This window comes from Trichoderma evansii (genome assembly GCF_050947405.1).
Source record: "Trichoderma evansii strain SZMC 28006 chromosome Unknown GGI43scaffold_3, whole genome shotgun sequence".
Lineage (NCBI taxonomy): Eukaryota > Fungi > Ascomycota > Sordariomycetes > Hypocreales > Hypocreaceae > Trichoderma > Trichoderma evansii.
The window spans coordinates 1785133-1807131 of NW_028145203.1; the positions used below are offsets into that span (position 1 = coordinate 1785133).

At 46.9% G+C, this 21999-nt stretch overlaps 10 protein-coding genes across 10 annotated transcripts; 3 read left to right on the forward strand and 7 right to left on the reverse strand.

Moving 5' to 3' along the window:
• Positions 1-614: 614 nt before the first annotated feature.
• On the reverse strand, positions 615-1105 carry GGI43DRAFT_380638 (proteasome regulatory particle lid subunit SEM1; the record flags this gene model as incomplete). The annotated part of the gene is made up of 2 exons (XM_083203011.1): positions 615-811; positions 979-1105. 2 exons carry the CDS (start codon positions 1103-1105, stop codon positions 615-617), a joined length of 324 nt encoding a protein of 107 aa, XP_083064292.1.
• A 238-nt stretch (positions 1106-1343) lies between these two features.
• On the reverse strand, positions 1344-2113 carry GGI43DRAFT_253253 (uncharacterized protein). The gene has a single exon (XM_083200857.1). The coding sequence runs from the start codon at positions 1996-1998 to the stop codon at positions 1582-1584; it is 417 nt and encodes a 138-aa protein (XP_083064293.1). The 5' UTR covers positions 1999-2113; the 3' UTR covers positions 1344-1581.
• Positions 2114-2505: 392 nt separating this feature from the next.
• GGI43DRAFT_253268 (outer membrane protein Iml2/Tetratricopeptide repeat protein 39) lies at positions 2506-5110 on the forward strand. Its single transcript, XM_083200858.1, has 2 exons — positions 2506-4564; positions 4624-5110. The coding sequence occupies exons 1-2, from the start codon at positions 2691-2693 to the stop codon at positions 4892-4894; spliced, it is 2145 nt and encodes a 714-aa protein (XP_083064294.1). The 5' UTR covers positions 2506-2690; the 3' UTR covers positions 4895-5110.
• Positions 5004-6399, reverse strand: GGI43DRAFT_253588 (sterol desaturase family protein). Its single transcript, XM_083200860.1, has one exon. It carries the CDS (start codon positions 6317-6319, stop codon positions 5327-5329), a length of 993 nt encoding a protein of 330 aa, XP_083064295.1. The 5' UTR covers positions 6320-6399; the 3' UTR covers positions 5004-5326.
• A 326-nt stretch (positions 6400-6725) lies between these two features.
• Positions 6726-9907, reverse strand: GGI43DRAFT_253859 (uncharacterized protein). Its single transcript, XM_083200861.1, has 5 exons — positions 9307-9907; positions 9088-9224; positions 8862-9008; positions 8195-8743; positions 6726-8117 (listed from the first exon to the last, which is right to left on the reverse strand). Exons 1-5 carry the CDS (start codon positions 9477-9479, stop codon positions 7045-7047), a joined length of 2079 nt encoding a protein of 692 aa, XP_083064296.1. The 5' UTR covers positions 9480-9907; the 3' UTR covers positions 6726-7044.
• A 1077-nt stretch (positions 9908-10984) lies between these two features.
• Positions 10985-13479, forward strand: GGI43DRAFT_380642 (uncharacterized protein; the record flags this gene model as incomplete). Its single annotated transcript, XM_083203012.1, has 3 exons — positions 10985-11072; positions 11190-13084; positions 13135-13479. The coding sequence occupies 3 exons, from the start codon at positions 10985-10987 to the stop codon at positions 13477-13479; spliced, it is 2328 nt and encodes a 775-aa protein (XP_083064297.1).
• A 1321-nt stretch (positions 13480-14800) lies between these two features.
• Positions 14801-16040, forward strand: GGI43DRAFT_396705 (ankyrin repeat domain-containing protein). Its single transcript, XM_083205003.1, has one exon. It carries the CDS (start codon positions 14868-14870, stop codon positions 15957-15959), a length of 1092 nt encoding a protein of 363 aa, XP_083064298.1. The 5' UTR covers positions 14801-14867; the 3' UTR covers positions 15960-16040.
• Positions 16041-16534: 494 nt separating this feature from the next.
• Positions 16535-18317, reverse strand: GGI43DRAFT_253889 (major facilitator superfamily domain-containing protein). The gene is made up of 4 exons (XM_083200862.1): positions 18203-18317; positions 17862-18098; positions 17644-17736; positions 16535-17587 (listed from the first exon to the last, which is right to left on the reverse strand). Exons 1-4 carry the CDS (start codon positions 18210-18212, stop codon positions 16671-16673), a joined length of 1257 nt encoding a protein of 418 aa, XP_083064299.1. The 5' UTR covers positions 18213-18317; the 3' UTR covers positions 16535-16670.
• A 799-nt stretch (positions 18318-19116) lies between these two features.
• On the reverse strand, positions 19117-19914 carry GGI43DRAFT_253915 (uncharacterized protein). Its single transcript, XM_083200863.1, has 4 exons — positions 19781-19914; positions 19647-19732; positions 19517-19597; positions 19117-19461 (listed from the first exon to the last, which is right to left on the reverse strand). Exons 1-4 carry the CDS (start codon positions 19859-19861, stop codon positions 19338-19340), a joined length of 372 nt encoding a protein of 123 aa, XP_083064300.1. The 5' UTR covers positions 19862-19914; the 3' UTR covers positions 19117-19337.
• A 788-nt stretch (positions 19915-20702) lies between these two features.
• Positions 20703-21884, reverse strand: GGI43DRAFT_396709 (uncharacterized protein). The gene is made up of 4 exons (XM_083205004.1): positions 21615-21884; positions 21476-21567; positions 21346-21426; positions 20703-21296 (listed from the first exon to the last, which is right to left on the reverse strand). Exons 1-4 carry the CDS (start codon positions 21690-21692, stop codon positions 21182-21184), a joined length of 366 nt encoding a protein of 121 aa, XP_083064301.1. The 5' UTR covers positions 21693-21884; the 3' UTR covers positions 20703-21181.
• Between the last annotated feature and the right edge of the window lie 115 nt (positions 21885-21999).

Consider the following 21999-nt stretch of genomic DNA (forward strand, 5'->3'; position numbering starts at 1 on the left):
AACGGAAAAATACATAAACATATACCAGTGCAGATTCATGCAAAATAAAAAAGGTCAACGTCAGTATAAAGATGCTTATGTTTCGTGTTGTCACCGTAGCCTGATGTAGAGTATACACATCACTTGCTTTTGCTTGGAACAGATATAAGAGATTTTTTTTGGTTTGTTCCTTGAATTAGAAGACCCAATCTATATGTTTAACGTTCCTAACAAGCCCGTGACGTGATGTTGGCTTGCCCGATCGATGTCCCCGTAGTTCTTTGTTCTTCCCTCCTCCCCGAGTCTATCTCCGCTTGGCCGCCTCAACCTTTTTAAGCTCTTCCCTATGAATAGAAAAACACGTCAGGATCCGTGTACTCATAAGGAATAAAACAAAAAGCAGGGAAGTAGCAAGAATTAAAAAGAAAATGTGACAAATGAAAAACTTAAATAAGCCAAGAAGGAAAATAAACATTATGAGCCCATGTATATGTGTGTCTCCCGTGCCAACGCGATATTAGGGAGATATTTAAACCGTGTGAAAAGTATAAGAACAAATCTGAAACAAGAGCGGCAGCTGAAGCAACAGTAGCAGCGATATACAACGACGATAAAACAGGTATCAAATCAATATTTCATCGAAAGCGACGACGGGGACGGAAATCGAGAGACAGCGCTGTGAGGAGAAGGGTAGAAACTAAAAGAGAGCCAACCACCCACTTCAGCTGATTCGAGAAGTCATCGCTTGTGTCGTCGTCGTCCCAGCTCTCCTCCCACAGGTGCTTGGTTTCGCCGTTGCGCTGGGCGGCTTCGGTTTGGTCGGCGGGCCAGTCTGTTTGGTGAAGAAAAGATGACTTTGGTTAGCATTTATGTCCTCGACTTTGGTCTCTTCTCGTCGCAAGTATTCGTTGTAGAGAGGGGGGGAAAGAAAGAAAGGGATAATGGATGATTTGGTAGGCGACTATTGATAGATAGGGAGGGAGCAAGGTGAGTATGTACCGTCGACGGGGAAGTCTTCGAATTCGTCGTCTTCACCTAGGGCCAGGTGCTTCTGCTCGGGCTTCTGCTGTTCATTTGGGGTGGACTGTTCAGGCTCGGCGACCTTGGTCTCTGTGGTTGATGCCATTTTGGAGAGTGATGATGCGGCGAGCTTTCAGCCTAGCGCTGCTGATGGAATTGCGCTAGAAGGGTATCGGATGAGGCTTGAGAACGACGATGGCAGCAATGTCGTGAATAGCTGCTAGGATGACAGAGATGAGAGGAGACGGAGGGATGGCTGAGGCCCTGTCGTGGTATCGTTGGGTGCTGTTGTTATTGTTGTTGCAAGGATTGGTCAGGGACTAGCTGGTGATGCTGGCTCGAGCTGACTGGCCGTGACGACTAGCTGTGGTTTCCTAGGAGCCCCAGGCAGGAGCCTCGTCTCCAGCCACTAAGTCGGCAACGGTGCGGCGAGCCGGCCGGTGCCGGAAGAACGCTGGGTCCGGGGGAGCTGCTGGTTCGCTGCACAGCACATGCCGTCCCAGGTAAGCCCTGCGGCCACAGGCATCATTGTGCGGCTTTTAGTGCCGGAGGTGCCTGAGCGGCTTACCGTTTTTGCCTGTTTTAGGGGACTGGCATCTGCGGGCGGACATGCCAGCGCCAATCATGGGCGCATTTTAGGGGCTTGATCGAGCCAAAGACTGCGAGAGGCGCCTGTAAAAAAAAAAGTGCGCGTACTAAGGAGATCTTGTGGCGATATTTTTTCCCTCGTGCCTTTTTTTTTCTCTTTAATTCTCCTACGGATGTGGCGGCAAAAACGGTAATGTGTAATGCAGAGGTCTCGATGTCTAATGAAGGAATCAACGGTAATGACGAAAGACGCCCTGTCGTGTGTACAAATATGGTTAAAATTAAACCAAGTAAAATGAGGCCGCGCAATGTGTAGATGTCATCTGCTGGGCTTAACGGACTCGTCGCTCCGGAATTCCGCTGAGATCTCGGGCTGAGCGCATTTATTATTACCGAGCTGATTGAGGGCATAAGATGTTTCGTTTTGTTTCGCTGTCACGGCATGTTAGTATAAAGCCAAATCAAGCCCGGCGGGCCCTGAAGACCGCGGAGACGCCCCCACGGCGAAAACTCGACTTCTACAACTACAACTGCGGCTTTCTTCTCCATTCTTCTCTTTTCTCCTCTTTTCTTTTTGGCCATATCTAGAACGGGTGGCTTCTTCATATTTGTTTCCTTTTTGCATTGCTTGATTTTTTTTCTTACTCGTAGCTGTCGAGCATTGATCTACACTGCTTCTGCATTGAACGGCTGCCAGCAAATCGAGCAGCCACGAGGGGTGCATGCATAGCATAAGCGTCGTCTATTTCTCTTATTCTTACTAGCACCCGTCCCCTTTTTGGCGGCAATTTCTCATTCATGCGGGCTTGTTAGTCGACGTAGCGGCCCTATCACCTGTCACTCACTCCTTCGTGGCCCTGTCGCCGACTATTTAGCTGAGCCACCCTCCCGGTTGGAAAGGTACCCGATATCTCGCAAATCTTATAGGAGAGAGGCGTGTTGCGCTGGGAGGATCATCTACGAAGCCTCAATCTTTCTTGGCACTCAGCCTCACTCGCAGTGGCTGTTTTATTTAACGACTTTGGTCCCTGATACGGCTCTTTTTTTTTATTTACAGCATCTTCATCGCTTTCATCACCACTGCCGAAAGACATTTATCTACTATGAGTCGTTTAGCCGGGTGGTTCCGCTCTAGCGGAAAAACTGAAAATGGTTCCAGCACAAGCCTTGGTGCCACTGATAGCATCGCAAAGGAGAAGGAGAATCTGGTGGAGGCGATGAATTGGATCGAGCTGATTATGAACGACGACATTGATGGCGCCTGGGAAAAATTACAGACGGGCGACTCTTCCTTCCACGAAATGGGCTCTGCGGTGGCGTTTTTCATGCGATCTGTCCTGGGCTTTGAGAAACAGATCATGACCGAAGCCACGGCAAGACTGAATGACTGTGAAACTAGAGCTTGGTCGGATCTCAAACGGGCGCAGAAGCATGGTGCTGCTTATAATAGCAGTAAGCTCTACCCGCCGGGAACCGAGTACGAATTGATCATTGCCGAGACGCAGCTGATGGGCGCGGTTGTTGGCGTGCTGCATGAGAGTCTGGTGGAGGCCATGAAGAGTTTCTACAAGCTGCGAAAGGCTTTCTTGACGCTCGATGCCATTGTGGCGTCTGAGGAAAAGATTTTTAAGAAACCTACCCCAGGGTCATCTCGCACGTCGCTTAGTCTGACGAGCAATGGTTCTGGGACGGAATCTAATGGAACTACGCCCACGCCCACTGGAAGCGACTCTGACGCTTTCGTAGATGCTAAGGAAGTTTTGTCTGGACAGCAGAGCCCAAGCGACCAGACTGATGCATCGTCGACATCGGTGGCCTCAAAGCTGGAAACGCTAAGCATCAGCAAATTGGAGGATACGTCAAAGCTGAGCCTACGGTCCAGAGATTCCGATTTGAGCTCCGATATCGAATTGGATAATCCTGTCGACAAGTTCATTCACTCTGGAGCTAACATGTGCTTTGGAGTTCTCTTGCTTATCCTTAGTCTTATTCCTCCTGCTTTCTCACGAATCCTCTCTGTCGTTGGATTTCACGGAGACCGCCAGCGAGCGGTTAAGATGCTCTGGAAGTCAGCTGTGCATTCCAATATCAACGGTGCTGTGGCAGGTATGATGCTGTTGGTGTATTACAACGGATTGCTTGGAGCCGCGGACATTCTACCGGACCGTAAGGATTATGATGACGATGCCGAGGCTGTTGGACCGCCGATCGAAAAATGCGAGCAACTTTTGGCCGATATGCGACGACGATATCCCGATTCACAGCTGTGGCGAGTAGAGGAATCGAGAATGCTAGCAAACGAGCGGAAGATTACAGAAGCGCTGGAATTGCTCAAATCGGGCAAGGAGTCGAAAATGAAGCAGGTTGCTGCTCTTAACAACTTCGAACTATCACTGGACGCGATGATGTCTTACGAATGGGTGCTGATGCGTGATTCATTTTTGAGATGCTTGGAAGTTAACGACTGGAGTCCGGCACTCTACTACTACCTGGCTGGCTGCGCGTCTTTGGAGCTTTACCGAGACGCATTTCACGGTGGAGACAAGGACGAGGCAAGACGGCAAAAGACAAAGACAGAAGAGTTCTTCCGCAAAGCTCCGACGGTGACCGGCAAGAAGCGACTGATGGCGCGTCAACTACCTCTGGAGACATTCTTACAGCGAAAGGTTCAGAAGTGGGAAGACCGGGCCAAAGCTTTGGGTGTTGATTTGGCGGATGTTATTGGATCGAGCCCTGCACTGGAGATGTGCTATGTGTGGAATGGACAGAAGCGCATGGGCACAGTACAGCTGGAGAAGGGTCTTGAGTATCTCAAGTGGGAGAGATGCACGACGAGCAAGGAAAACGTAGCCAAGATTCAGGAAGAGAAGGATGAAATGGCTGTCTGGGCGGTGAGCATGGCGTCGCTGCTGAGAGGTGCGGGCAACCTGGAGGAGGCGAGAAAACTGCTGCAGGAGAAGGTAGTTGCCCATGACCGGTAAGCGAAATTTCTGCGGTGATGTATCAAAGAAAATAGCTAACAAAAAGGAAATGCAGATCTGTCTTCAAAGGCACTACCAAAGACGACTATGTCTTGCCATCGGCGACTTATGAATTGGGCGCCATAGCATGGGCTGAGTGCTGCAACCCTCCCGAGGGCGATGCAAAGGAAGTCCTTGAGTACAGACGCAAGAAGATGTTGGAATGCGAGGAGCAGCTCGCCAAGGTCAAAGTCTGGGAGGCGTACGTCTTGGATACGAGAATTGGCCTGAGGGCGCAGAGTGGATTGGAGACTCTGGCTTGGTTCAAGAAGAAGAATGGGTGGTAAATGATTTGGAAGTACATATTTGGACATGACTATATGGATGGATTACACAAACCGGCATAAAGGGATTACTAGACGAGGCGACACTGCTTCGCCCGGATTATCTGGGATTGATCTTGGGGATTATATATAAACGGACGGCTATCATGGCGTTTATGTCAGGGGGTCGGCGTATAGATTTATACAGAGGGAGAGAAACCTTCAGAGGGACAAGCATAAAGGCTGTATTGACATTTGCATATGCGTATTGGGCATAGATTGGAAGGCTTTTTTATAATCAATCATTCTTAACCTCATTGCATGGATTACCTAGTATAAATACATGAAAAGATGACTACACTAATATCATAATTCATAAATATCATCATGGTATCAATATTGTTATTCGCAAAACCAAAACAGGAAAACAAAACTCCCTTGGATTTCCAATTAGCCTCACTGTGATGACTTTTTCCTGGTGCTTCTCCTTGTCTTGACTCCCTCCCTCACCGCATTTACGCCCTGATCAATCTTCTTGGAAGACCTCTCTTTTACACGGTGCTTCTCCGCCTCATTCTTCACATCTTCGAGCACGTCTCTTCCTTTACTCGTCCCGTTGATCCAGTCCAACATACCCCACGAACCATAGTTCGATGTTCCCTTTCCAGCGTAGTGGATTGCTGAACGTTGGACGATGCCGCCCATGATGATGCCTGGAACGACGGTGTAGCCCGACATGGCGATGGTTTCTTCAAGGGTGCAGATGAGCAGGACGAAGAAGTACGTGAGGATGTGTGGACGTAAGAGGACTGCCGCGAGATAGAGAGGAAGGAAGCGGTAGAAGAGCAACGGCAATGGGTGGTCAGCCATGAGGCGAAGACTGAAAGGCGCACCGGCCTTGGCGTGGGCGTAGCTCTGATGGCGCTTAGAGAGCCAGCGGTAGGATTTGTCGTGTAGGATGAAGCGGTGGATGTAATAGAGGAGGGTCTCCCGCGCTGTGAGCAAGATAAGGACATGTTTAAAGATTGCCCATGGAAGGGGCAACGTGGTCGTTGTTCTGAACACCGGTTCGTTGAAAATTAAAATAAATGCAAAGCTCAGAGCCCCTTCAATGGCAGTTATGATGACGAGGTTTAGGAGCACCAGGCCGAGGAGCTTGGCCAGAGCTGCCGCATCGCGAGGAGGCAAGGCGGAGCGCCCGCCGTGCTTGATGCCCACTGCGAGGCTGGGCAGCGAGACATCGAAGAACAACGTGGCGAGCGACGGTATTAGGAAGAAGACTATTCGTATGGCGAGGATGCCGAATATGTGGACGACGATTGGCGGCTGGGAGAGGACCAGGGTGGACCAGGTCATGTAGAAGAAGAGGAGGTTGAGGGAGGTGGACCAGGAGGTGAGGGCTGGTCCGAGGAAGTATCCGAACATTGGAAGCGAGAAGAGGACATCCATGATTTTGGGTGAATGTTGAGTTGACTTTCAATTAAATGAATATGATGATGATAATCAATGTAGCTCTTTGTGTTGGCGGTGAGAAGTTGTAAGCTCCATGTATGTTCGTTCTGGGTTGGTGGCGAAAAACGTGGGATGCTGTATGCAGGTACCGTGGAGCTTAAAATAAGAAAAATGAATGAATAATATTGGGAGAGATCACGATTACGAAATATTTTCGCTTTAGCTCTCTCTGCATTAAAAATCTTGATTTTTTGTGTGTGCCGAAAAGCTGCCTCACAAGCTGTGGTTAATGGTGGGTGCTGCTGGTATGACGTACATGAGCGCGATCGACAAAAGAGGCTAGCTAATGACGACGATGGCTAGACCTGGCTGTGAGAGTTTAGGTTGCGATGACATGCAAGAGTTGTAAACTAAGTATTGCTGAGTATAGTATATTTTGCTCTATGTAAAAGTAATTTCCCGTCTAAGCGGTTTGCGACATTCTATATACTGCTTTAAAAAGAATTATCTATATGTTCATCAGTTCGTTAAAATCCCTGGCAAAGCTATGCTAGCAGCATGTCCAAAAATAAATGAAGAGACAAAAAGCATATGGTCTAGGTAATACATGATATACTGCTTGAGTGGCTGACTGGGACTAAGCCAACTAAGCATGAGTGAGAAAAAGAAGAATAAAGTAAACAACAATGATGTCTGCGAATGTGAGATTATTGAAGCAGCGGCTATGTTGGAGGTGGAGTGTGTGCGTGCTCTTGTGATGGACGAATTGTAGGTGAGATAGCACCTCGCATAGTATGAGGAGATTCTTCATAGTCACCACCGTCATCACTATTGTCGTTTGGGCTTGGTGGAAAACTCCGACCTCCGCTCATAGCTATCATAGGTGTGGGTATTTCGGGGTAGTGAATGTTCAAAGTGTTGTGATGGCTCAATGTAGGAACTTCAAGAGTGTCACTCCTAATCCTCTGCCTCCCTCTAGTCTGAGTAGGTGATAGAGGTGGACTATTATTCCGAAGCCCGTATGAATTTTCTTGTGGCAGAGTGCTTGCCCGATTTTGCCGTGATAGAGACGGAGAAGGTCGTACTATGGAATGAGAGCGAGAGAGCGATAGGCCTGGCTGAGGTGATGCGCCCCTATGGCTGCTCGCTCGAGAACGGGAACGTGGTAATGGAGTGGCATTGCCATCTGCATCTCGAGGGGGGTTGTACGAATTTCGAATGTTTGGTAGCCGTTCATTTCTCCAGAACTCTCCAGGAACCTCTGGGAAATCGAGGGCCTTGCCTGACTTATCATAATCATCGATCCAGTTATGCGCCTTATTACCGAGTGCGTTACCCACGGAAATAAGCATCTTTGCAACCTTACGTCTGTTACCCGAGTCTGCTGTGGAAGTTCGGTGCACTGTGCTGCCTGAAGATATATGCCGGCCGATGGTTGATGCATCATTGGAGATGCCAGTTTGCATGGTCGACATACGATCGAGAGCGCGTATTGATGATACAGTAGAGAATCCTGTATCAGCATGCCTCACTGCTTGAAAATGGACTGACTCGGGTGTTTCTGGGACATTTCCTTCTCCAGAACTCCGAGATTGGCGATCTTGGTCAGTTGGAGAAGAATCTGTAATAGGAGACTCGTGTTGACTTTGATACTCAATATGCTGATGGGAACATTTGCACTCATGAACGGCGTGAGGATCAGACTCTTCTATGACAGCCTCTACATCGGCTGCAAGGACAAGGTAAAGAGATCCTATGGCAGCCAGCCCCGTTCCAACAATGGGTCCCCACTGGCCTTTGCATTGAAAAATATGATATATTGTTAGCTATATGAAAGAACAAAGACAATGAAATATAGATTTGTGCACCTACCAATGCTTGCCATGGGCTCGACCTGATAAGCGACTGGGCCGCTGAAAAAATTAATCTCTCCAACTATAATAATAGCAAGCCCGGCGCCCCCAAAAACGGGAATAGCCACGACGGAGAGGAAGTAGCGGATTTTGCTGTTTACGCCCTTCATGGTCCCTTTTGTTGCACCATTGGTGCCTGAGATTGGCTCATCAGCCGCAGTATCGTCGGTCCCGATACCAAGACGAAGGCGAGACTTCCAATTGCTTTCGAATACTTTGTCTGTCATAGACGCCATCCAAACGATCGTATGGACGCAGCAACCGGCCGCTAGTAGTGTGGCAGTCCCAAATGTGAGAATATTGGGAACAGGTATCACGTAAATGTTGTTTGCTGATCCCTGTCTCATGGGAGAAGATGGCCCGTCTCCTACGGCGCAATGCAGCCCGCATGTTGGGTTATCGTCGTAGGGGAATTTTGACGGATTGTTAGAGATTGGCTTTCCTTGATCATCTTGATTACAGGGATAGGTCTGGATTCGATAGAATTCGATGGATAGGCTGAGGAGTCCTGCATGCAGCCAGGCATAAGTTAGCTGCTGAATTCATCACGTTGACTTTTAATGATGGACCAATGCTTGGAAGGCAGGCATCTGAATCACTGAATCAAAATGGATGACAATGCTCACCCGCAAGAATCAAACCTGCCCATAAAAAGATTGTGTTACGGCCACGGGTATTGAAGTAAGTCTTAGACAGTCTGACTGTCATTGGAGCAACCAGAATGGCAATCGAGCACAGCTGAAAGGCGCCGTACACGTCCATATCTACAGCTTCTAAACAATGACAAAAAAGAGAACAAATTTAAATCAGTCAAGGCATCCAATTGAATAGCAGATTGGGTCTTTCTCTTACCGTCTCGATGCAGAGCTGCAAGGACAATGCCATGAACCGCGGCTACGGCTGGGAAGAGCAGCGCTGCAGCCAAGCAAGCATTTTTGATCCACTCGGCTCTTCGAGCAAACACGCATGCTGCTATAAGCACGTAGTATCTGTAAGAAAGATTACACGAGTTAGAAACATGGTAATATTAGAATTGCTGCCGAACGGAGTAGTTCAAGCGGCATGACTTACAAGACTCTCGATCCCGCGCCATATTGGCCTGAAACAGGCCATGCGCAGATGACTTTCAGATCATCATCGGCAGGATTCGTGGCGTTGCCTGCGGACGCGAGAGAAGCCGATAAAATGTTGTGATGAGAGACAGCAACATCACCAAGCGACTCAGCCCAAGAGAACGCCGGCATCAGCCCTTTGCGTTTGCCGAAGGACTCGGCCCAACTGCTTTGTAGCAAGCGGGTATTATTCGTTATGCAGGGCTGAGCAAACGGCTGATTTTCTTGGAATGTAAGCTACTCTCAAAACGCCCCCAACAACTGGCGCAAGATCAAAGAGGCTCATGCAAGGGAGATGATAATTATGGTGGTGAACGGGCGCATTATAAGGCGACCCGGCAAGACATGGGAGAAACTGTCTCAAGTTGATGTGAGGCTCTTCCATGGAACCCTCACTTCCCCCTTCTTGAGCCGGTTGAGAGACTAGTTTCGCTCCTCATAATCAGTGCAACACACAACGAAATCCCGTCCTACTAGAGGTAAGGCGTGGTTCCGAAGGATTGTCTCCATCGTCACACACTGTTGCTCGTAAAGTGATATAGTACAAGTATCATCATGCAGCTAGAAGGCTCAAATGTGGTCTAGTTGCTGCTAGAACGCCGCAGGCAACAGAATTATCCAACTCGCCCTGCTGCAACAGCCCCTCAATAAGGCATAGCAGAGCATAGCCATGATTGCTGAAGCTGGGGTTGCACGGCCTAAGTCGAGGCGGGCAGCCGCTGATAGGCCAGCAAAGGGCTGATCGCCCGCAGCTGATGGCCCTTGAGCTACCCCCGCAGCCGGATACTCGATCATCAGCCATCAGCACCGTCACCAGGGTTGCCACCAGAACCACGGTCTAAAGTGTCATCCCGGATATCTTCGCCTTCTAGAAGCTTTGCCAGCGCGGTTTAAACCGTGGCTGTGAAGCTCTAGTGATGCTGTGCGCAGGGAGTGTGATGTGAGGCCAAGGACCTAGAGCCGAGAGCCGGGTTGTAATGAAGCAGCCATTATATGAATAGTTCGGTAACCCAATGGAGGAGACCACTTGGTCTCGCAGAAAGGAAGGGTGGCTGCAGCAGCTGCGCGTATTTCATTTTACCCAGGATTTGATCGACAAATTGCCAAGTCCGTCCGTCATCGAGGCTGGCGTTGCACAGTACGAGGATTTCAACGGTTTCCTTTGTTTGCAGCCGCCAAGTTTGTGCTGCTGCCAATCCATTCTTTGACGAGGGACACGTGAAGCCGCTTTGTCGCATTTGCCAAGAAGGGCCAAGTATCTGCCCTGCGGTTGAGAGACGGACGGTTTAGGGATAAGAGGATAAGAAAGAAGGTACTAAGCACATCGCCTAGATGCTCGAGATTGACGGCTGATTTTTTCTTTCTTGTTCTTGCTCATTGTGCTGATGTTGGAAGAAGGCAGACGAGAAAGCTGGTCTCGAAACCTTTCAACTCTTCAGCGCTGGCCTGTATCTGCTGATCAGCATAGCGGCTTAGTGGCCTGAAGAGGCCTGTAGCCATTCCTAGGCAGGCGGTGAGCCTAATTGGTGGGTAGCGACCTCAATTTCTTCAGCATCTTCTTCTGCTCACCAGGCAAATTTGAGCCAGTGATTCGTGACATCATCACTGTCCTGCTTGACGAAACCGCCATCGTCGACATGGCTCAGAGCGAGAGCGACCCTCTGTCGACGAGCCAGATCAAGGACTGGCGGTCCATCATCACGCTGATAGTGTTTGTTCTCACAAGTAAGTCTTGACACTGTCGCACATGAGAAGACGAGACCTTGCATGGATTGTTATAGTAAACGTGAGACAAGGAGAACAAATAAAATATTTACTGATTCACTTTCTTTGTTAAATTAGACATCAATGTGTTGTGTCCATTTCATATTCCCATCTACATACCCCGGAAGCTATCAGATCTCTTCTTAGACGCTCTTGGAGCTCTAAGAGTTATTCCTAAACGGCAGTATCGCCCTCCTCCACTGGCCGAAGACGACGACAATGGCAAAATCAAGCCATGGGTGCGGCTTAACTTTCCCATGAACTTCGTTACGGCTCCTCTCATCGCAGATTTATTTTTACTGGCCATCCTAGCTATTGGCAGACAAGAAGTCCACGATGGCATCATCGGCGCAGATAATATTTCGCCAATCGATATTATGGCCTTCTTCCTCACCTTGGCCTACATCGCCATATCAATCGACGCATCTGGCCTCATCCGATACCTGGCATTCAAAGTGCTTCAATGGGGAGGCGAAGTTGGACACCGCCTGTTCTTCTACCTCTATGCATTTTTCTTCCTTTTGGGCAGTTTTATTGGAAACGATCCTATTATTCTGTCAGGAACCGCGTTCTTGGCTTACATGACTCGAGTTTCGAGCAACATCATCCATCCACGAGCATGGATTCACACTCAGTTTGCTATTGCTAACGTTGCGTCTGCCATTTTGGTTTCTTCCAACCCAACGAATCTCGTCCTTGCAGGAGCTTTCAACATCAAATTCATCCACTATACCGCCAACATGATCGTTCCCGTCGTCGCCACCGCCATTGTTTTGTTTCCTTTTCTGCTATACATCGTTTTCGCAAATGAAGATCTCATCCCGTATTCTATCAAGATGCATGAGCTTCCAGAAGAAGTCAAGGCCAAGAAACCCGTGAACCCCAACATCCCCCACGCAAGAGGCCATGTTGACGGAGATGAGGCCGATCTTGCCAATAACGAAGAGGGGAAACTGCTCTCACTTGAAGAAATCATGAATCCCTTTCTGGATAAAGGCGGAGCCGCATTTGGCGGTGTCATTATGGCTGCTACTTTGGTGACTGTCTTGGCAATCAACGCTGCAAGCAGCAAAAGTGGCGCCCATCCCGTGTTTTGGGTCACTCTCCCGGCAGCCTTTATCATGTTCTGCTGGGATATTGGCTTTGGATGGTACCACCGGAAAGAAACTCGAGATATTGCAAGAAAGGGTAGGCAAGAATTCGAAATTGCGCGCGCCGAGAGACTCTTTCAACAGGCAGAGGAAGCCAGGCAGTCTTCCGCTGCCAATGGCACACTCCGAGACGAGGCAGACTCTTCATTTCCAAAATTTGAATCAAAAGATGCACAGCTGCAAGATTCAGACGGTGTTTACGAATTAAACAGTACCGACCAGCCAATTTCACATATCACTGACGGGAAAACGATACTAAACCCAGCTATTCACGCTGAGGGACACGCTCCAACTCCCGCAATTCTCCTGGTCGAAAATACTGATGATCGTGTCCTTGCTGCAATGTCTTCAGCTGATATAGAATGCTCGACGCCATCACCTAATGGTTATATGGAGAAACAGGAGAAAGGGAACACAACAAGTGATGTCAATTCTCTTGAAGAAAAGAGCATTTTAAATCAGACTGGCTCTGGTTCGCCCCCACAAGGTCTTTTTGTGCCACAGTCAGATGAAGATTTAGAAAGGAGACGTCGAAGCTCACTAGCATCTATCCAATGGCCCCGCGGGCCAGCCACCCTGATGTCTCTTGGCCAGGACACGCTCAGATGGTGCCAAGAGACATTTCCCACGGCTGCTGCCGTCGTTCTTCACTTACCGTTCGCATTAGTCCCGTTCGCCTTTTGCATGTTTATCCTGGTACAAGGGTTGGTAACAAAAGGCTGGGTGCCAGTCTTTGCTTATGGGTGGGATCACTGGGTGAATAAAACCGGGACAGTCGGTGCCATTGGGGGGATGGGCTTCCTTTCTGTTATTCTATGCAACGTATGTATGACCCTGAAGTCATTTGCAATTGCACGCTAACTAGATTGCAGTTTGCAGGGACAAACATTGGGACCACAATACTGCTATGCCGGATCATCCAGAAGTGGCAACTGATCCATACAGTGAGTGGTGTTGCCATTAGCGACAGAACGTTCTGGGCTACTGTATACAGCATGGCCCTCGGCGTTAACTACGGTGCATTCAGTGCTGCGTTCAGCGCTTCACTTGCAGGCTTACTTTGGCGCGATATTCTCTCCAGGAAGCATATTCGCGTTAGAAGTCTTGACTTTGCGCGCGTGAATCTTCCCATCATTTCCATTGCCATGATTGTCGGATGTGTGGTTCTTGTGGGCGAAGTATATGTTGTCAGGAAAGACACACCTTACGAAATGTAGATACCCTTATGATTTAGATTTTCTTTTTGGTTTTAGGACATGATATCTTTCTCGCCTTTGTGGCTGATACACGAAGAGATATTTGATGAATTCTATGCGCATAGAGACTTGTTTTGCTGCAGGCGTTGGTGGGCAAGGTGCATAGAGCATACGAAATAGAAAAGTTCAGGGAATTGGTTGTTAATATAATGTCCTATATATCTCATGTCACATATTTAATCATGAATAAGGCAACCAGGTTATAGACAGCTTGTGTGAGGCAAGGCAGGCTAGTCTCTGGCTTCGTGCCTAGCGTGACAAATAGAGCTGGTAGCTCAAGGTTTAATTTTTGTACAAGACTATCTACCTATGGTATCCGACGTGAAAGTTAATTACGGCTAGATACATTAGCTAGGCTTTTAGCAGATAGAATTCTGAAATCTGGCGATATGAATGTGACGTAAGGCGGTGATGGCCGCTGTCTCACCACAGACCGACTTCGATATCGCATACACTGCTGTAGCAAATGCTTATAAACGAAGCTGTCTTTACAGACCATGTTTCTCATGCAAACGAAATATTAGATCTGGCAGGATCCTTAACTATAGGGTGCACGAGGCGTCTGCAGCGACCATTGCTAGCTCCTCGCCAGCTCCTCTACACCTGGGATCAGCTGCTCCTCACCTCAGATTACATCAGATCAACTCTGAAACAAACAAAACGAACAATTACAAGTGTGAAACTTGGAACGCTGGACCGAGAGTTGCTAAAGAGCCTTTATTTTTCAGTTTTTTCCATTTCCTCATTTGGCCCCGAAGTTTCCTCTGTTCTGTGTCCATTTACAGCCATCAAAGTTTGAGCCAACTTTCACTTGCGTTTTGCAACTCTAAATTTCCGATAAACAAACAAAATAGCTATAACAATCTCTACAGCCTCATAGAGCTTTCACTCTTTCCATCTCAGAGTATCATCAAATCAGCGATTCAACAACTTCAGTTGTCTTGCCTCTTGTTGAGACTGCCAACAAATATTTGATAGTACTCTCCGCCAGACCACCACGCTCGCTACAATGTGCGGGTTCAACGACTTACCAACCGAAATCTTCGAACAGATTGTGAGCAATGTGACTAGTCTCCGAGATCTAAGTTCCCTCAGCCGCTGCAGCCGAGGACTTTACTGGGCAATCTCAGATACCCTCTTTACTAGAGCATTCGAGAAGCGTGCTGAGTCGAAAGGAGTCGACCATGCGGTCTCGTGTGTCTTTACGCATGCCGTCAAACATGACTCGCAGAATCTGATCCAATGGCTGATTTTTCGCGAACATGGCTCAAGATTAAGAGGGTAAGTGATTATTTGTAGGCTTCATTCATTCAGAGCTATTGGCTAATGTCTATAGGCCGTTTCCTTTGATGGAAAGTTTCACCTTTCTACATTATGCACTGCTCCAGGATGCCCCCAAGGTAGCCATACAGCTTCTTAAGCACGGGTCTGACCTAGATGAAGATACCGTTCTTTATCCTGATTTAAAATCCCTGTATCTCTCCGTGGCCAGGCCTTATAGCAACAGGCTTGGAGCACTGGACGGAGCTCTTCGTATCGCGTGCAGCTATGCTCTTCCAAGGATGGCAGAATTTCTCCTTATACGAGGCGCTGATCCGAACTCGTATAGCGATTTCGGTGTTGCGGCAATTCACATTGCTGTGAGACGAAGGGTACCTTGGGCAAAGTTCAAAATGTTTGCCTGGTTTGAAGGAGAGAAGGACTCTGAAAGCGCTCTATGGAACGCCCAAATCGCTCGTACCGCAGAAGTCTTACTTCGCTTTGGTGCCGACTATAACCTCCCCATACAAGGTAATCGCTGTCATCAGTGTGGACCAAAATGTTGGAAATTGCTGGCCTGTTGTCCTATGGAACAACGAGTTCTGCATGTTGCAGCAGCCGGGGGGTCCAAGTCGGTCGTGTCAATGCTTATTAAAGAGAAAGCGAACCTTTTCCAAGCCGATGGCGAAGGAAATCTTCCAATCGTTCATGCTATGGCTCAAGGTCATGATGAAATTGTTGCTTTCCTTTTGGAACAAATGCAGGACGTACAACGACGTGAGAAGAAACCAACGAATGGAATTGTTTGCAAGTCTACGCAGAGCACTATACTCCACATCGCTTGTCGATTTGGATATCATGATGTGGTCAGCGCCCTCATAAAAGACGGTGCTGACGTGGATGTGGCAGACACTCTAGGCCGAAGACCGATACATGAGGCTCTTGGGCAAAGCGCTCCTGATTTAGAGGACCGTCTTGTGGAGACGCTTTACCTTCTTTCAGAGAATGATGCGTCCCCGGATGTTGTTGATTGTAATGGCAAGAAGGCGAGAGATTTGGGGGAGAAGCATATTTTCTCAGGAGTCAGAGCAATGTTTGAGTACGCTGCCATGGCTAGGTATGAGTGGCAACGACTTACAGAACCGCGACAACCTGAGCAACCTGAAAGGCCTGAAATGTGAGTGACCAAGATCCCAAGGCTTACTGTATATCTGTGTTTTAGCTAATGGAGCTTCTTAGCTATGATAGGCTTGATACGCTGCTGGAAGAGTATAGGGCCGAGTCTCGGCTGCGCAATGAGGATGGACAGGATCCTGAGTTGCCTCCACCCGCTGGCAGATCCAAGGCAGCAACCAAGGCAACCAAGGCCCTTGTTTGGGTCCAAAAGGAAGCATTTCCCGAGCTGAAATCTTCGCCGAAAACTCCTAAAATGCAGAATAAAAACGCAAAGCCTACTCCGAACGTGGGCTCGGTATGGGGCTCTCAAAACACCACTAAACCAGTGGATGTTGTTGTGGTAGAGACGGAGGCCAAGAAGACTGAGAGCAAGAAAGGTGGACGTAAGAAGAAGTGGACTCCGGTATCGCTCAAGAACATTGTTTGAACAGTGAGGTGCTTCCATTCCTTTTCATTATTATTTGATTTTGCTTTCTTTTCTATTCTAATTTGCTCTTCTTTCTATCCTATCTTTTCCTTTTATCCTTTTACGCCAATGCTTGCACAGACGCTTTGTGTATAGAAGTCCGGGCGTCTTTTTTCTATAATATTACCCAATAGATATGTTGACCTCCACAGGTGTAGCTTTTGTATGCAATAGACAAAGAAAATAAAAACGAAATGCTCATGTCAGCTTTCACCAAACTCCAATTCAAGATGAAATAATTAGTGCCACTTCAAAAGATGACCTTGAGTCCCCAGCCAGCTGCTACACCTCGAGCAAGGTAAAGCGTGAAAACAGTTGCAGCGTAAAAGACACCTGCAAATATGATAACGCCATCGTAGGAGCCGTTATCTGCCCGCAAAATGGCACCCGCAATGGGAAGGCCAATGAGCACGCCGAAGCTTGCAATGAAGAAAGCCGTGCCAGTTCGCTTACCAATGTCTTCAATATTGCATACCCTGCTGATACACACTGGTGTAATACTAATCGCGGCACCGGACCAGAAGCCATAGAGCACAGTAAAAGAGTAGATGGCAGGCTCGTTGGTACCAGCACTATACCACAATGCAAAGATTAGGGCTGCACAAGTGGTAGAAGTGAGGGCTAGTACGTTGAAAGCGCCAAAGCGATCGGCAGCATAGCCTGGTAGAGCACGGCCAGGGATTGCACCAACATTCACGAGAGCGTTGAGGAGATAGGCTCGCTGGGTGGGCATGCCGGCGTGGATTGCATAGGAGGAGATGTAAGTGTAGGGGATGAAGACGGCGAATTCAACCAGAAAGACTGCAAGGGTGGTGAGAGCATATTTGGGATCGCGGAGAGCCTTCAAGTCAATGGCATTGGTGATGCTCTTGTTGCTCTTGTTGTGAGGTAGCCGCTTCTTCATGAGAGTGATGGAGATGCCTCCCATGGCGAGGCAAATGAAGCCGATGATGCGAGTAGCCCAAGCGAAGCCGATCTCAGGGGTGATGTAGAGAATCATGAGAGGGAATATAATACCGCCGAGACCACCGGCGGTGCAAGCGATGCCTGTGGCGAGAGCGCGGCGTTTGTCGAAGTAGTGGCCAATGATGGCGATGGCGGGGTTGAAAAGGAGGGAGGCGGAGGCACCACCTAGGAGACCGAAGCAGAGGAAGAATTGGTAGAATTCTGTGAATAGATGTAAGTATAAGAAGAGATGTGTTTGAATAGGAGGGTATACTGACCTTTACACAGTCCAATCAGCATCATGGAAACGACAATGCCAATGTTTCCCGGTATCACCAGAACTCTTACATCGTATGCGTCGAAAATAGGTCCTAAAAAGAGTACAAATTAGCAATCTACTCATTCCATCTCATTTATCAGCGTACATCTACCTTCCCTGTACCACAACCTCAAACCAGGGACATCGAATAAGTTAAAAATGAAAGCTTTTCCATACCAACTTGGGCGCCGCAGAAGTATAAGAAAAAGGCGTAACTGCTCAGAATCCAGCCAATTGTTGACTCGGGTAGATTTCGTAGCTCATTCTCTGATAATCTAGCCTGCAACACAGCCATGGTGTTGAGAAGTCCCATGGAAGGGATCATGCAAGCCCAGGAGCCCAGGACGACGAGCCATGCTTGGAGACCGCCATCAGGGTATGTCGTTACTGACAGATCTCCAGTAGTGAGAGTTGCTAAATATACAAAAGTTAGTATAAGATAAAGTATAAACGGCGCTGGATTAAAACCTGGGGTAATACAAGGGGCTCATGCACAATAGGGGAGAGAGTAGACGCACCAGCTGTCATTTTTTGGAGTATTATATCTAAATGTGGGAACCAACAACTGGCGTCTACAAGGCACAAGGGGAAAAAGACTATGGACAGCCAGAAGAACCACAAACAGAGGTTCCCAAAATCTGGGAAATGGACATTAGGGGGACTTTTATTGATTGATAACTTTTAGACTAAAAAATAATTATGGATTAGACTATCGGCGCGCCAAGAGCTTTTGCGACGCCGCCGCGGTAAGAAGTGGATTTCGATGAATTTTACAAGGTACGCCCTACGAAGTACGAATACGCACTTTGAGACGGTGACGGAATCGCTCACTCACTCTTACTATTTCCAATGACTCATCGTATAATGGTGTGTATTATATAGATGATGCCACCGGAATTTCAAGAAAAGATGTTCATATTTGACGTGGAAATTATGTTCGTACCTGCAGGTCGTACTCGTAATATCAAACTATCAACTAGGAGTTGAGCTAGGCTAGGCAGGATACGCAATTTTTTTTTTCTTCGCCATGTCTTAGACCCATCGCGGAAAGCGCCGGTTTCAGAACCTATGACTAACAGAAACGTGCAGAGGACCACTGCAAAATTCTTGCGCGATCCGGATAGATGCTTTCCGTGTCTTTGGCGGTATCTATCAACGTGGTATTACAGTTGTGCCAGTTGAAATAAGCATCTTCATTTGTCGGTGGGAAAGCACCCCTGCGCAAGAGCTAGTTTTGAGGGATAGCAGGGTTGGTACAGTGCAACTTATCAAGCTGATGTGGAATTATTATTCAACACCCAGCTCTGTAATCCAGCACCCCAGCCGTGGTTTAACGAGCTTGTCAGTCTGCATATGAAAATATTTAAGAAATGTTTAATAATGAAAGTAGTGCATTGAATAACAATTTCCCAAATCAAGCTTTACATGTCTAGTTTACTTAGTGGTTGCTTGTGGTGGAACTGATAAAACAAATATGCGCTACCATATCAATGGAGATTTCAAAAATACTCGACAATAAACGCTACAAAGCATATATTTCTGCCTAGGGTGCTTTAGTAGCATAGCGGTAATGATATAATCTGAGCATACTGGGGCGGTCCTGTTTTCAGAGAGAAGAGCTTCTGGGGTCAATCAAACTGCATCCCAGTAAAGTTATTCCGGGTGTATGATCTCTAGGCGCCCCCATTCGCACCACACTGACCCGACATCAGTTCGATCGAGGGAGTCGGTTGTTGCCACATAGGCAAGAAAAGTCGGCCCTTGACAGTTATCGCCTCTTGATAGATCAATGCATTAGCCTGAGAACATCTTTATTTTGGACAAGAACTTACGAATATAGCCTGCACAGGACTGCTACTGGAGGGTAGATACCAGGACGTGTGGCTGTCCATATCGAATTCGCGTTGTGGCGCCTTTCTTTATTGTCAGACTTGGACGTTATTGATAAGACGGGTAACTAACACAGGGTACTCAATCTTGAGACACTCATCGAGGTCTTCGATCCGAGCATAACTACCCTCCCTGTTTTCTTTGGTATATAGTCGGGCCTGTAATTTTTAGTAAGTAATAAAAAAATAGAAAGGAAAAATAAATACATAACCATCCACTGTGACGATTTGCGCATGGGCAGGAGTAGTAATAGCAATGACATAAGGGTGTAGCTTCAAGAAGTGCATGATGACGGCTATTTGGGAAACTTGATAATAATATGGCAGGTAAGATATGAATTGACTTGATGTTGTTGATGTTGTTATTTTTGAAGGTGCAAGATTTTTGCTCACAATGCTGGGGAATGAAGGCCATTTATATATTTCAATCATCCAGTGCCCCACCAATTATCAATATACCAATACGAAAGTGATATTACTACACCAGTTTCTTATATAATGTGTATTATTCGCACACACTGGAGATCATCAAAACAATATTACTCATATGGTGTCTCCTGTAACGCGTATCAGTTACGCAGGGTGAAGATTATTGAGAAAGTATCATTCCTATGGCGTTTATATGAGAAGCACGAGTTACACAAAATGAAGATCACTATAGGAATATTGCTATTAGAGTATTCATATAAAGTGTACGAGTTACAAAGACTGAAGATCATTAAAGTAATATCACTCCTATAGTATCCGGCATAACGTGTATCATTCACACAGATTAAGGACATAATCTATGGAATCAGCGCGCTTTGACTATTACTACCTTTTTTGTCATCTTAAGACAGACCCAAATGATCTTTGATAACTTCATAATTTCTATAGACACCCTGAAACGATTGGCGCAATCGTCCTAAAGGCACTATCACCACGTTTATCTATAGCAGTTACATTTGGCAACATTGAATGTATATAAGAAATTATTTAGTACTTCAGCCGTCATTTAACGAGAAAGTTAATCATAACATACAAAACACATAAATAAACAAACAAATGAATACATACAGAAGCGGTAGAAATGATAAAAGATTAAATAGCTGTCAATTCGCGGCATTAGCCACGCCTGGGGTGCTGAGTAACGAAAGTGGTGCGTTGTGCAACGATTTCCTTTGTATACTTATATATTTATATACGAGGACAGAGCTCTCCATCTGCATAACCTTCTAGAGATCAATGTAGTGATTGGTTTACCTGGACCTTGGAAAGGGCAGCTGGATGAGTCAAGCTAGCGTCTGTTGTAACGTCTCTTATTCTTGCATCTAAAACTTTCCTTCTTGCTATATGAAAATGCCCACAATCTTCTTGTCTAGATAAGGCTTTAAATGTCTGGTTTACTCGGGGGTAGATAATAATGAAATAAGCAAACTCCATATCCCAACATTAAAATGAAGATTCCGGAATTATTCAAATAATAATACAGAAAAAGCATATATAATTCTGTCTAGATCTTTCATACTATATTGAGCAGCATGACCTAGGCAAATTGGAATGTTCTGTTCTCAGAATGAAGAGCTTTCTTACTTGAATAAAATTGCATTCCTGGATTACTATTCCGATCTACTGTCCGTGGCCAACCTCCAATTTACAATGTACCGCCGCGACATTGGTGTCATTGAGAACATAAGTCGTTGCCACGGTCTCGATCTTAGACGATATGTCACATTTATCATCGCTTATAGCACATTAGCCTGAGAATATCTTGATCAAAGTGTAGAATTCACCTATATAGCTCGCATCGGACTACCCATGGAGGGAAGGTAGTGCTGCTGTGAAACGTTCGTATCGATTTTACGTTGCGGTATCTTTCTTCATTGTCAGATTTATAGGGCATTCATAAGACGAGATACTAACACATTGCCGCTAAGAGTAAAACAGCGAGCGATGTCGTTGGGACCGATGTCAAGGCCATGACCTTCCAAGTTTTTCTGATCGAATACTCGGGCCTGTAGTTTTTTAGTAGGTGTAAGAAATACAAAGAGGGGGGAAATACCCAAGTTGTCGCAGGACTTTGCGCAACGGCAGGAGTAATAAGAGCGATGACACAAGGGAATAGCTTGGAAAAATGCATGACGATGGCTGTTTGAGAACTTTTTAGGAATAAAGCAGTAAGATGTATATTGGCTTAATTTTCTGGTATTTGCTCTTGAACGTGTAGTGTGCGAATTTTTTAATGCTTAAATCGTGAAACAGGCCGCTATTTATATAGACGTAGCTTGAGGCGGTATTACTCCTATTATGTCTCATATTACGTGTACAAATCACACCGACTGAAGAGTGTTGAAGTGATATTACTACTCATTCACACAGACCAAAGATATATCATATGGATCTGGCGCGCTGTGTTACCCCTACGCCCTGCTTCTATTACTCATTTC

Coding starts and splice junctions, on each gene's coding strand:
- GGI43DRAFT_253889 (XM_083200862.1), bottom strand. Junction 17,737..17,861: donor CTTCTGCGGCGCCCAAGTTG/GTATGGAAAAGC, acceptor TACTCTTTTTAG/GACCTATTTTCGACGCATAC. Junction 17,588..17,643: donor GCTGATTGGACTGTGTAAAG/GTCAGTATACCC, acceptor ATCTATTCACAG/AATTCTACCAATTCTTCCTC.
- GGI43DRAFT_253588 (XM_083200860.1), bottom strand. CDS start 6,319: ATGGATGTCCTCTTCTCGCTTCCAATGTTCGGATACTTCCTCGGACCA.
- GGI43DRAFT_253268 (XM_083200858.1), top strand. CDS start 2,691: ATGAGTCGTTTAGCCGGGTGGTTCCGCTCTAGCGGAAAAACTGAAAAT. Junction 4,565..4,623: donor AAGGTAGTTGCCCATGACCG/GTAAGCGAAATT, acceptor AAGGAAATGCAG/ATCTGTCTTCAAAGGCACTA.
- GGI43DRAFT_396709 (XM_083205004.1), bottom strand. CDS start 21,692: ATGCATTTTTCCAAGCTATTCCCTTGTGTCATCGCTCTTATTACTCCT. Junction 21,568..21,614: donor AAAGTCCTGCGACAACTTGG/GTATTTCCCCCC, acceptor AAAAAACTACAG/GCCCGAGTATTCGATCAGAA. Junction 21,297..21,345: donor GTCCGATGCGAGCTATATAG/GTGAATTCTACA, acceptor ATGTGCTATAAG/CGATGATAAATGTGACATAT.
- GGI43DRAFT_396705 (XM_083205003.1), top strand. CDS start 14,868: ATGGAAAGTTTCACCTTTCTACATTATGCACTGCTCCAGGATGCCCCC.
- GGI43DRAFT_253859 (XM_083200861.1), bottom strand. CDS start 9,479: ATGCCGGCGTTCTCTTGGGCTGAGTCGCTTGGTGATGTTGCTGTCTCT. Junction 9,225..9,306: donor GGCGCGGGATCGAGAGTCTT/GTAAGTCATGCC, acceptor TCTTTCTTACAG/ATACTACGTGCTTATAGCAG. Junction 8,744..8,861: donor GGCAGGTTTGATTCTTGCGG/GTGAGCATTGTC, acceptor GGCTGCATGCAG/GACTCCTCAGCCTATCCATC.
- GGI43DRAFT_253253 (XM_083200857.1), bottom strand. CDS start 1,998: ATGCCCTCAATCAGCTCGGTAATAATAAATGCGCTCAGCCCGAGATCT.
- GGI43DRAFT_253915 (XM_083200863.1), bottom strand. CDS start 19,861: ATGCACTTCTTGAAGCTACACCCTTATGTCATTGCTATTACTACTCCT. Junction 19,598..19,646: donor CTCAAGATTGAGTACCCTGT/GTTAGTTACCCG, acceptor CAATAAAGAAAG/GCGCCACAACGCGAATTCGA. Junction 19,462..19,516: donor GTCCTGTGCAGGCTATATTC/GTAAGTTCTTGT, acceptor TGATCTATCAAG/AGGCGATAACTGTCAAGGGC.